The sequence below is a fragment of the Rhododendron vialii genome, chromosome 6a (assembly GCF_030253575.1).
Source record: "Rhododendron vialii isolate Sample 1 chromosome 6a, ASM3025357v1".
Lineage (NCBI taxonomy): Eukaryota > Viridiplantae > Streptophyta > Magnoliopsida > Ericales > Ericaceae > Rhododendron > Rhododendron vialii.
Window position 1 is genome coordinate 5399473 of NC_080562.1, and position 12517 is coordinate 5411989.

Sequence of the window (12517 nt, forward strand, 5' to 3'; positions counted from 1 at the left end):
TTCGTTTTGAATTTTAAGGGAGATTTTTAAAAATAATGAGTAAAGAGAGATGAAAAATCTATTGAAAACCGTGAGTCCGTGACCAGAGATTTTGATCCCCTCAAAAGAATAACGCCTCAACTTTTTGGCCCAATATCAAGTGGGCTAGACTTGTTGGGCCGTCCGTGAACGAAATCGTTTTTAAACTTCCCCCCATTCCCACCGTCTCCCACCGCTCGACCCTCACAGTGTCGATTGATCTCTGCAACACTCTCTCTCTCTTCTCTCTCTCTCTCTCTCTCTGTTACTCTCTCTCAGTCTCAGACTATATATATGTACACAAATATATACATATCTGTGTGTATGTATAAGAAGAGGTTTGGATTGGCAATGTGATGGAAGAAGGAGGCGTGAAAATCATCGCACTTGCCGACCTCCTCCGCCGCTCTCGTCCCGTCACCGCCGCATCATCTCTCACTCCCAGCCGTTCGATTTCCCCATCTTCAAAACCACAGCCGTCCGACAGAAATCAGACCTCCACTCCTCCCACCCAAAACCCTAACCCTCACCCTAAAACCCTGTCCTCTCTCAACCACCCATCCCTCATCATCGGAACCCTAACCCTACCTTCCCACGACAACAACCCTTCATCTTCAAATTCCACTCCTCGTTGCTCTAAAACCAGCTGCTTCTCGTTTTCCGACGGTTCCTCGGTCGTCTGCTGCGATATTCTTGACCTAGACGTTCGAATTATAGGAAGAAAGATACACGTTCTTGCTTGGAACTTCATTCCATTGAAATGTGGCGGGGGTTTCTTGGAAATCATCACGTGGAGGCTTCCGGAAACTTCTGGTGTGATTCCTCCGTGTTCGAATGTGTTTCCTTTGGTTTCGGATTCGGTGATTGATTGTGGAGACGGTGACAAGGCGAAATATCTGGTTCGTGGCGAGTTAGAGTCTGTCAGCCCTGTTTCGGTAGTTCCGTGTGTTAGTAATTCTAGCGTTTCAAGAAATGTTTGTGGGTTTCTTGTGCAAATTTTGGTTTGTAAGTGTAAATTGTGTTGTGTGAAGGACTCTAAATTAATGGCTATGCAAGATCAGATTGAAGGGCAGGATAGCCATTGCTTTGCCAAACCTGTGATTGTGTACTTTTGTGGGTCGGCTTCGTCCTGGCATCCTGTGATTATAAAGCTGATTGGTAGTGTTGTTTTGCTATCTGGGTTGAAGAAGAAGTTGGTTTTTATAGGAGAGGAAGATTCTCAGTTGATGTATGTAACTTCCGAAAAAACTTTGTTGCATCTCCCCAAGGTGATTAATAGACGGTTTCCAGCTAGTAAGACCGTAATTAAGGGCAAGGGTGAATGTGGCATGTATACCGGCACTGTTACGGGCATTTACATGCAGAGCATGGTAGTTGAGTTGGACAGAGAAGTGATGTTACTTACAGATCGACTTATCGCTCTGCCGCATAGTCTCAGAGTTGGCGCTATTGTATGTGACAGCTTGCTTGATTTCATTGCGATGAATTCGCATTGATAAATATTTAGGCCAATTTATTTGTCTTGGTGTAGTGTGGTTTGGTTTCTCTATCTACTAGTGGAAGTCATGGTAGTATGGTACTACTTATTTCTAACAGGGGATTCTTTTGCAGGTATCCATGAGGAATGTCCATTTTGTGAATCCAAAATTTTGTTGGACAAAAGTACTTATTCTTGGTGCTTGCTACAGAACTAGCATTATTGTGAAATCTTTTTCCCCATTTGAAACTGGGTAAGGGATTTTGAATCTGATTTGTATGTTATGATGTTATCTACCTGGGCTCATAGCGTTTGTATATTTTGTACAGCACTGCGATAAATCAATGCTGTGTGCTGCAGGTGTTGTTTAAGTTCACAATCTCAAAGCCTTTTGGGGAAGTTCATTAACTCATTATCATTTTCCGTAAAACTATGGTAAGAAATTATTCTACCCTGTGATAGTGTTGTTTCTCCTATTGTTTAAAATTCCTGATTGACTTATTTGCTTGCATGCTTGGGTCAGGGTATTACTTCTTGTCTCAAGTTTCAGGAAAAAGTTTGCTGGCATTTTAAATGAGAAGGAGATCTTGGGATCAAACAATGTAATTTACTGTCTTTGGATCTTCATAATATAGTTCACATTGGTATGAAGTTTTTTGTTTTACCCTGGAGCAATGTTTTCTTCATTTTTGGTTATGAAATTTTATGATGAGCTGATGTGGACAGTCAAAAGGTGTTACCAGAAGGAAGGACTGGTTCAGTCATATGCTACTTCACAGTTACCTTCATCTGTGTTTCGATCTCGGGTAAAGTTGGTAAATTTGCTGGTGGTTAACGAAGATACGTTTCTCGTTATCCTTTTTTTTTTGACCATCCACAGTGTGACTTTCTTTTAGCAGCATGGAGTATTTAGAGAATACTGTAAGCATGACTCTTGCGGCTGTGCCAACGAACCAAACTACGGTCAACTTAAACTGGTAAGTTCAGCCAATCAGGGATGGAAGTGCAGATAGTCTTGGTTATTGAGCTCTAACAGTTTTCTAGTTTGTTATTACCGCTTGACAAGTAGTGATTAGTAATATTTGTGTGCTTATGCTATTCTTTCAGGTGGTACCTATCGCTCATTTTGTCAGTCATTGTGAAGCAACATGGATGAAAATGCTGTGGGAACGGGAGACTGATTCTGACTTGATGAATAACTCTGACAAAAATTGCAATCTATCCTGTGAAGGATTATCTTATAGTGGGTCAATTAGGAGGATTATGCTCAGTGAAGACATAGGTGTTGTTTTGCTTGGATCGGTAAAGTTTAGTGACCTCATTAAATATGAGGGGAGATATCTAAATTGCTGTCATGTTATTCTCCTAGTTTTCCTTCTTATTTTTTGGTTTTTTTATTTATATAATGATTATTTTGTCTTTGAATCTTTGTTTATTTTGGGACGGTATTATGGAGTTTTAGTCTAAAGAGTTTGATTTTGTTAAGCTAAAAAAAAAAAGTATATATTAGCCGAGGGATATTCGTAGAAGAAAGATTACCTTAGTTTGAAAATCAACATTGTTCGCTTCGCAATTGAAAGTACCTTTTAGAACATCCTCTTTGTACTTTGATACTAAAGGAAAACATCGATCGGCCCAAGCTCCGTTGACCATGGTCAAAATCGGACCGTTGCCAATGATTTCAGAGGACTTACCACCACCACCTGTTGCCACCGCCATCATCTTCCTAGATTTTGAATTGATTTCATCAACGTTTTTGGACCCCAGAAAACCCACATATGCTTCAAAGTATGGTCCGTTGATCCTGCAACCACCATGTTCAAAACCGCATTGGTTGATAGTGGGGAAGAGACTATGATCTTGCCAAAAGAGTTTTGAATCTCCTTTAGCATCAGCTGATTAGCAATCTGTGTGCAGAACTCCATTGTTGATCTGCTGCCTTTTAGGGTTTGTGCTATTGTGTGTTTGTACTTATATATAGGAGTTTTTGGCTTTCTTGATAGGCACGGCTTTTTTTGGTTCTCCCTGGGCTTTCTTTGATTGTTTTGTAGTCATCAGTTTGCTTGATTTTTGGGTCAAATAAGGCCGACCTTTTTTTTTTCTTTTTTTCTTTCCATCCCTTGATTAATTTCACTCAGATAGATATCTAGCTACCCTGGTAGGACAAGCCTAAAAAATATCAACTACCACACCAAACACTCGTGCTCTCTGTGGAAATCGAACTCTCACTCAAGGTTATGAATCTCATTACGTACCGGCCAATATGTACGGGGTATTCACCAAATCTGGTACCCTACACCTCTAATTTCGTTCTGGCTCAAAATCGGTTGGTACCGGATGGTACTAGAGATACCGGTCAGTACCGATTAATATTGGACGATATCGAACTACTTTAAAATTTATTTTTTTCTTCAAGCACTAGACAATACCAGATAATACCAGACGATACCAAACAATTAATAACAGAGTACTTTTTCTTTTTCTTTTTTATAAATATGTATATTATACTATAAATTCTTTTATGTTGAAAAATAACACTAATAGCTTAAATGGTACCCGGTATATCACTGGTACCAATATGTACCATATCAGTAGAAAATTCGGTACCCTTGGAGTGAGGGGCCGTGTTGTGCCCTTAAAGGGCAACACGATGCTATCTCGGTCTTGCAGGGCCTGCATCTGTCTCGCTCCGATGATTGAAAACAATCATGTGAAAAACCAGCTCGATCAGATATCATTAATTGCCTAATTGAAACATTTTTATTTTGAAAGGAATGGATCCGAAACACTGGATCAAATCCACTAAATTCCATTATTGGCAAGTTGTATGTGTTCTAATCAGGCACTTAATAATATTCGATTGAGTTAATTTTTTGAATGATTGTCTACTCGACGAGTTCTACGAAGTGAACGTTTTCAATCATTGGAGCGAGACCGAAGCAAACCCCACAAGGCCGGGACAGCACTGTGCTGTCCCTTGGAGGGCATAGCACGGCCCCTCAGTGTCTCTAGCTGGTACGGTATTCAGAACATTGCCCTCACCTTTCATATAGAAGAGGTGAGAAAATGACCTTGGGCTACAAAGCCTATTGACGACCTTTTTCGTCATTAGCAATACAACTCCTAGGAATTTAGGATTCTGAAATAAGGAAAACGAGAGTTGGACTTCTAATTGGCAGTAACAATCTACCTAATAAAACACAAGAGTGTGGGCCTCCACAAAAGACAAGTTGATCCAAGGGTTGAGATTGATTTGATCCAAGGATTAATGTGTGCTCTCCAACTTTCTTAAGAAAACACCCACACTCTTACAAATATATTACAAAAATGTCATCGATTCTTTTTAGCCATTGTTTATATTACAAAAATGTCCGCACCTACAGCACTATAAGAGTGAATGCGTAGTGCCATAGGCACGGACAAACACTAGTACTTTATACGATTGCGGATTAAAAAGAAAAAAAACAATTCTATATACGATTGATTCTTTACGGAAATTATGGTCGTAACAATATCTATTTGCAAGAGAACATCAAACTATTTTTCAGATTCCTCATGACTATTTTCGAAAAAGCGTGCAACGGTCAAAAGGGTCACTAAAAAATACAAAAAGCATCACTAAAGGCTATACCAACGGTTCACCAGCCGTCGGCCAAACTGTCGTGAGATATCTGTTGTCGCTGTAGAGGTAAAGTGACGGTTTTGACGAGTGTTGGTATAGATTTTTTTTAGTAATGCGCGGTTTCTTTAGCGACGCTTAAAACTGTTGCTCAAGCCATTTTTTTTTTTTAAAAGCAACCATTGTGTGACATAATGCTCACGTGGCCTCCACGTGGTGTTGACGTAGCAGCTGCATGTCGCCCCCGTGGCGCTGACTTGGCAGCCGCATGTCGCCCCCATGGCGCTGAAAAAACCCGTTGAGAGATCCTAAATTTCTTGTAGTCGATGGAGAGCCCATGATTTAATTTCATCTATCACTTGATTAGCCTGCGTAGACATTTAGTAATTCAAAAATGAATCATAAAACATGTAATTTCAGTAGTTAAGTTGGGAACACCAAATGAAACTACAAACATTATGAAACATATAGTTTCAGTTTTCATTGACCAATACAGATAATGGAAGGTGATGACTGATGAATGTGATGATCAAAGATCAGCAAACCTTGCAATCCTAAAGATCGAAACCACGGGAAGTTGTTAAAATTACGTAAAATGGAGGAAACATAACCAAGAGGATGCATGTCAATCCCTTGATCGAGCTTGAAATAAAATCAAGAATACAAATATTTATCATGATAAATGTACTAGGAATTTTTTTTTAAATCCTGAATTTTAAGCGTCATGTAAAAAGAAACATTAAAGCATCGATTTATACTTAGCCTATTAATCAGCTTCATCTCAATTTTTTCTATTTATCAGAGCTGATAACTTTCATGTCGATTTTTGCTCTTCAATCCTCATGCAGCTGAACTCCCTAATTGTCACGCAGGCAATTGTGCTGGCAAAGGCAAACGCAGTGCTAGTGGTGCCACTGGAGTGCAGTTTGAACTTAAAACAATCAAATTCCAATTGTTCCTCAACACAAAAACAATCTGAGTTAAGATGACAAACCATTCCATTACTAGGAACAAGTACCTAGTCAATCCTCTTTGATTGGATTGAGTACCGCTCCGGAGAACAAAATTAAACCCGATCTCTCTTCCCTAATCATGAATACGAAAGGATGATCAACAACGAAATTGTATCTCTTATTTTCTGGCCGAGACGTTGCACAATATGCAACAAAGTGGAGATGAGTAATAGCTGCAGCCCCTGTGCCCTTCTCATCTACCTCAATATAAGCTTTTTGAAACATCTTTAAGATTAAGGCTTCGACTTTCTTAGTATTATGTATCATCCCGGACAAGTCTCTCAGATTCAAAATTCTAGAAAACGGTACCCCCATGTCCGAATTCATGACCTCTAAAACATTAAAATTGAACGAGAATTTGAATTTCGGGATCCAAAATTCATCAAGTGTCTCTTCTATTAATTTGAAGTACTCTTGACATAGAAACCCAGAATCCAAATTGAGCTTCCCAACAAGATTTTGCAACCCAATCTCGCTCATCCGGGAGAAAAAAGTACATGGAAAAATTGTTGGGTAGGCAACTCTGATATGGAATTTTAAGGACCTTAAACCATCAAACGATCCGTAATAATAGTCTTTACTGCTAGCCATGAATGGAACTGAAACAATGCTCCCATCGAGAAGACAGAATTTTCTTTTTTTAGTCCTTCTTGCATCAAATTTATAGTCAGAGTCCCAAAATCCTTTAAAGTAGAGTCCATTTGCACGGATGAGTACTATCTTGGGATCTATGGACCCATGTTGGAGAATCTCTTTGATAAGATCTCTTGATGTAATATTAGCCCATGAGTTAATTTCATCTGCAACTTGATCAGCCTGCGTAGATATGTCATTTTTCACATGGAATGGTGGAAACAAGGAATTTCAGTAGTTATATTCAAGTTGGGCGATCGTCACCATGAGCATTTTTCTGCTCAAATCGAACAGTCAGGGGTTGAGGATTACTTCATAGGACTGGGGTCAATGCTGCGCATCTCTGTATGAGGTAAAGTTGACTCTATACCTCCATGTGGGAGGGCAAGGTTCAAGTCTCGTCGTGGACGTTTGGGATTTATAGTGCTATGAATAGCCTCTTAAATTCTTTGTGGACTAAACCTTCTAACACTCCGCTAACAGATTAATACAATATTGGGAAGAAAAAAAACTCCAAAAATTTCATCATGACGCATCAACCCTGGTCCACTTTTATGTTCAAAATCGTTGATTTTTTAGAATTTGTAGAGAACGTTAATCGATTTGAAAACACCGATTGAGTTCTTTAATTTGGTGAAAAAACTTATATAAAAAATTCAATTGGAATACAAATTAACTAACTCTTAATTAGGATAAATTAATTACAACGTGTATTCAGCCAAGGTTTGAGCACATGAGTCCGAATGTATTTAGTTTAGATAGAAATCTTCAGGTAAGGACCTTAAAATGAAGACCTTATATGCGGACCTCCCCATTAAAGCTCCGATTTGCTGATAACTTTCAAGTCGATTTTTGCTAGTGGTGCCACCGGAGTGCAGTATGAACTTAAATCAATCAAATTCCAATTGTTCCTCAACACAAAAATAATCTAAGTTAAGATGACAAAACATTCCGTTACTAGAAACAAGTACCAAGTGTTTGTCTATTTTTTCGCTAGTCGATAGTCGACTGGGAAATGTTTGAAGTGTTGGAATGTGGATGTTTGTGGTGGTGGAGTTTGGTTCCTTGCCGTATTTCAAGACTTCTCTGGAAGCAAACTTAGTGAAGTGAATGGATGTGGAAGAAGAACAACAAAAGGACTTTATTATTCTTCAAAGTAGAAGTCAATCGACGGTGAGAACACAATCGAGTAGACGGTTACGTTACAAGCTACTCCTAGAGCGAGAAAAGTAAAGTACAGATAAAAAGTAGAAGCCTTTGGGGGATTGAGTGGGGCTTTAAATCATCTTCAGTTCTTATATTTATAGGCTGCAACTTCGATTTGAAATCCAAACTTGGCAGAATTCCCTCCCTTAATTTGAATCAAGCAGTTACTTCATTTCTCCCTCTTCTTTCTTCACGTTCTTGAGCAGGCGGTTGTTTCACACGATCTCACGTTGTATTTTGTTTCCTTCAACTGCCCTTGTTAACTGCTTCGTGTATAATCTGCTTGTAACTCGTCGTTGGACACGTGTCTTGAGTTGGGAAAACTTTCAACCGTCGATCAGTCCATTTGGTTCCTTGACATACAAAATTATGGTGTAAACACCAAGTCAATCCTTTCTGATTGGATTGAGTACTACACCGGAGAAAATAATTAAAACCGATCCCTCTTCCCTAATCATGAATACGAAAGGATGATCAGCAACGAAATTGTATCTCTTATTTTTTGGCCGATACGCTGCACAATAGTTAACAAAGTGGAGATGAGTAATAGCTGCAATCTTTGTCCCCTCCTCATCTACCTCAATATAAGCTTTCTGAAACATCTTTATCTTTAAGGCTTCGACTTTCTCAGTATTATGCACCATCTCGGAAAAGTCTCTCAGATTCAAAATTCTAGAAAATGGTCCCCCCATGTCATCCATGATCTCTATAACATTAAAATCAAATGAGAATTTGAATTTTAGGATCCAAAATTCGTCAAGCGTCACTTCTGTTAACTCAAAGTACTCTTGACTTAGAAATCCAAAATCTGAATTGAACTTCCCAACAAGATTTTGCAACCCATCTCTCATCCGAGCGAAAAAATTACATGGAGAAATTATTGGATTGGCAACTCTGATATGGAATTTTAAGGACCTTAAAACCATCAAATGATCCGTAATAATAGTCTTTAGAATCTTTACTGCTAGTCATGAATGGAACTGAAACAATGCTCCCATCGAGAAGATAGAATTTTCTTTTCTCAGTCCTCCTTGCATCAAATTTATAGTCAGAGTCCCAAAGTCCTTTAAAGTACAGTTCATTGCAAGGATGAGTATTGTCTTGGGATCTATCGACCCATGTTGGAGAATCTCTATGAAGGCTAAAGCATTTCTTCAACTTGCAGACACAAGAAAAGTGATAGTGTTATATCCAGAAAACAATCACCCCTGCCAAGCAGAATCCCCAATTCCCTTCCTCCCGGGTCATAACAGATAGGAATAGTCAAGAGTTGAGTTTAATCAAACAATCTCATTTCAAATTCAAATATTATGTGCTTACGCAAATAATTTTTCTATCAATATAGATCTTGTTGAGATCTTTAATAGGGTGCAAAAAAATTAAAAAATTATTTTTTATTTACATTATTTTTGAGTTTTGAAAATTTGAAATAGGCTGCTTATTTGAGTTTTGTGGAACAACCCTTCTTATTTTTCTTTGAAAAGTTTCACAATAATTACTTATTTTTTAAGAAATTTTATGGAAGATGCTTAACCCTTCCAATATCTTTCCACACACAACACAACACAACACAGTCCTTTTTTTTTACACAACTACACCCTTTTAGTTTAAGGAAATCACTTTGTGAACCCACACAAATAAAATCAGAGTAACTCTTCTTTATGTTCTACTTCTTTTTTTAAAGAGCTGGGTCTCACAGAACTCTTGGAGAAGTTAATTTTAATCTTTGCTGAAATTTTAGGACCCTACAACCTTACAGGCCTCGCGTAGAGATTTGTGATTTGAAAGAAGCCGGAGGAAAGAAGAAGGGTGTGGCCATATGGTTTCTCGAGGTATTGTTTCAAAGATTAATAAAATTTGTTTTGCTGTTCAAAATAAAAAATTATTTTATATTTCCACTCCAAAAAGGTGCATCGTTAAGAGTTTTGACAGCATACTTAGCCTTGGCTGCCTAATACACAAAAAAAAAAAAAAAAACTAACATGAATAATTTTTTATTTTGAACAGCAAAACAAATTTTATTAATCTTTGAAACAATACCTCGAGAAACCATATGGCCACACCCTTCTTCTTTCCTCCGGCTTCTTTCAAATCACAAATCTCTACGCGAGGCCTGTAAGGTTGTAGGGTCCTAAAATTTCAGCAAAGATTAAAATTAACTTCTCCAAAAGTTCTGTGAGACCCAGCTCTTTAAAAAAAGAAGTAGAACATAAAGAAGAGTTACTCTGATTTTATTTGTGTGGGTTTACAAAGTGATTTCCTTAAACTAAAAGGGTGTAGTTGTGTAAAAAAAAAAGACTGTGTTGTGTTGTGTTGTGTGTGCACGTGGAAAGATATTGGAAGGGTTAAGCCTCTTCCATAAAATTTCTTAAAAAATTAGTAATTATTTTGAAACTTTTCAAAGAAAAATAGGAAGGGTTGTTCCACAAAACTCAAATAAGCAGCCTATTTCAAATTTTCAAACTCAAAAATAATGTAAATGAAAAATAATTTTTTAATTTTTTTGCACCCTATTAAAGATCTCAACAAGATCTATATTGATAGAAAAATTATTTGCGTAAGCACATAATTTTTGAATTTGAAATTGTCTTATTAAAAAATAAGTATTTATTCACCATTTTGTGAAACATGCCTTATTATTAGATAAAAAATAAGTTTTTAAACCCGTTCTGAAACGGGGCCTTAGTGTGCTTGTAGATATATATGGATGAGGTGAGGAGAGAGAACACTGAGCACCAAACAAAACAAAAACAAAAAAAAACAAAGAAAGGAAACTAGAAACAGAAAGGAAAAGAAAGAAAAGGAATTAGGCTTGTACTCTTAACTGTCTTCTTCTTATTTCAGGGGTTTTGTGATTTGTTTACGTTCTCTTTCTCTGATTAACTCTAGGGTTTGTGTAGGACTTGAATATAGAAAAACATGTATTCTTTTAAGGAACTCAAACACAGGTGGTTAGGTGCAGGAATTGTGTGCTAAATGCTAGAAATTATCACTGTAACTGCTGTAAATGAATGTTAAGTGCTGAATTTCTTTGTAATGTGTTAGGATGTGAGTCCAGATGCTAAAAATAATCGCCCAAGTGCTGAGCTGGGTTTATAGTTGCTGAAAATAAGAGTTAGATGTTGAATTTGTCTAAATTAGGTGATGTACTATTGGATTCTTGTGATGATTTGTGGAATTTGGACCAAGGAGTCGTTCAAAGAAGAAGGGAATTTGGGTTTGGTGCGTGAATCAGAGAACGTGGTTCTCTCATGCAGTGGCGGAGGCATATGAGGCCCAGTGGGGGCACAGGCCCCCACTGGATGGATTTGTTTTTTTTTTTTTTTTTTTTTGCATTTGTAAAAAAAAACCTTAGAAGTTTTAGTATATCACGTTCGAAAAAAGAAAAATCATTGAGGGCATCACCAGATGGTATCTCAATATGTTTTTTTCCAACACATATTCGTGTGAGACTCAAGAATAAATACTATGAATCCAATATAAATATGTGATGGAGAAGGGTGTTGGGGCACAACCTAGTAAGGTCCCTTAATCACTAAACAACTAAATTACTCATAAGGAAGCCTCCATTCACTGAACATTCGCCTCCAAACCACCATGTGTTCAAGAAATTATAAGTATGGATTATTGTCTTATCAGAAAATGCAAATCAAGCGACGCTCCTTTTCGCCCTTTCCGTTATTTCTTTATTTTTCTTCTTAAATCTTTTAATAAGACCTCTCTCTTTTGTATTTGAAGATGATTCATTTAGACCACTAGGAAACTTATAAATTTATCTGCAAGATATGATATTTTTATTTTTTTTCCTTGTTATTTTAATATTATCTAATAGCTAAACACTTTTTAAATAGAAATAAGTCTTGAATAAATAGTGCAAAAGAAAAATCAAGGCATGTTAAGTCGTAAAAAGGAGATAGATAATTTTCTGTTTTTCACAATAAAGTCGCGTGTATGAATTGTGCCCCCATTGGTGCGATTTTCTGGCTACGCCACTACTCTCATGGCTGCCAAATGAGAATTTTATTACGTGTAGTTAAGTCTACAAAAGTATGTTAGCACTTTTTTGTTATTTGTTCAATCGGTTGACTTTTTGGTCATGTAATAGACTTGCTCTTATGTTCTTCAATTTGCTGAATGTTGATGCTAGAGTAATGGTTGCAATCCTTTCACTTTTATGAGTATTTTAATAATAATACTCGCATGTGTTGATTTATGTGTTACATGTCAGGTTCAAAGGTGGCGACGAGTACCGCAACTCCACGTAGGGAGTGAGTTCGTGTTGGTACATTTTTGCTTGGCCTCGAGGTGGGTGTTCTTATTTGTTCTTTCAGAAGATAATGATAATGTGTATAGCCTGTGGAAAATGGTAAATGATGATAATCATGCTTGGCTTGAGGTTAATTGATATATAGCCTTAGTGGCGTTGTGAATATGGCCTTAGTGGCATTACGAGTAATATAGCCTTAGTGGCACAAGTGATATTGCCTTAGTGGCATTACAAGTACCACGTTGGTGTTGATATAGCCATGGCAAGGGGCTATAAATTTATAT

General features: G+C 37.5%; 2 protein-coding genes across 8 annotated transcripts; one reads left to right on the forward strand and one right to left on the reverse strand.

Moving 5' to 3' along the window:
• The first annotated feature begins 218 nt into the window (after positions 1 to 218).
• Positions 219 to 2797, forward strand: LOC131331156 (CST complex subunit CTC1-like). Of its 7 annotated transcripts, none has more exons than XM_058365022.1 (7): positions 219 to 1469; positions 1630 to 1748; positions 1856 to 1930; positions 2019 to 2097; positions 2222 to 2301; positions 2395 to 2472; positions 2603 to 2797. In XM_058365022.1, exons 1-7 carry the CDS (start codon positions 375 to 377, stop codon positions 2649 to 2651), a joined length of 1575 nt encoding a protein of 524 aa, XP_058221005.1. In that variant the 5' UTR covers positions 219 to 374; the 3' UTR covers positions 2652 to 2797. The 7 variants fall into 7 exon arrangements, 2 of the variants coding, with proteins under 2 accessions (XP_058221005.1, XP_058221004.1); XR_009201322.1 differs by having other exon boundaries at positions 237 to 1469; positions 2229 to 2301; positions 2392 to 2472; positions 2603 to 2673; XR_009201323.1 differs by having other exon boundaries at positions 237 to 1469; positions 2229 to 2301; positions 2603 to 2673.
• Positions 2798 to 5928: 3131 nt separating this feature from the next.
• Positions 5929 to 8817, reverse strand: LOC131328300 (serpin-Z10-like). Its single transcript, XM_058361260.1, has 3 exons — positions 8404 to 8817; positions 6187 to 6943; positions 5929 to 6089 (listed from the first exon to the last, which is right to left on the reverse strand). The coding sequence occupies exons 1-3, from the start codon at positions 8815 to 8817 to the stop codon at positions 5929 to 5931; spliced, it is 1332 nt and encodes a 443-aa protein (XP_058217243.1).
• Between the last annotated feature and the right edge of the window lie 3700 nt (positions 8818 to 12517).

What these genes read in the sequence shown, in the direction of transcription:
- LOC131328300 (XM_058361260.1), bottom strand. Translation starts at nt 8,817, where the DNA reads ATGAGAGATGGGTTGCAAAATCTTGTTGGGAAGTTCAATTCAGATTTT. An exon ending in TGATTAGGGAAGAGGGATCG is followed by an intron (nt 6,944 to 8,403) that starts GTTTTAATTATT and finishes ATATCTACGCAG; the next exon opens with GCTGATCAAGTTGCAGATGA. An exon ending in GATTAGGGAAGAGAGATCGG is followed by an intron (nt 6,090 to 6,186) that starts GTTTAATTTTGT and finishes ATCTTAACTCAG; the next exon opens with ATTGTTTTTGTGTTGAGGAA.
- LOC131331156 (XM_058365021.1), top strand. Translation starts at nt 375, where the DNA reads ATGGAAGAAGGAGGCGTGAAAATCATCGCACTTGCCGACCTCCTCCGC. An exon ending in TCATTTTCCGTAAAACTATG is followed by an intron (nt 1,931 to 2,018) that starts GTAAGAAATTAT and finishes TGCTTGGGTCAG; the next exon opens with GGTATTACTTCTTGTCTCAA. An exon ending in AGATCTTGGGATCAAACAAT is followed by an intron (nt 2,098 to 2,221) that starts GTAATTTACTGT and finishes TGATGTGGACAG; the next exon opens with TCAAAAGGTGTTACCAGAAG.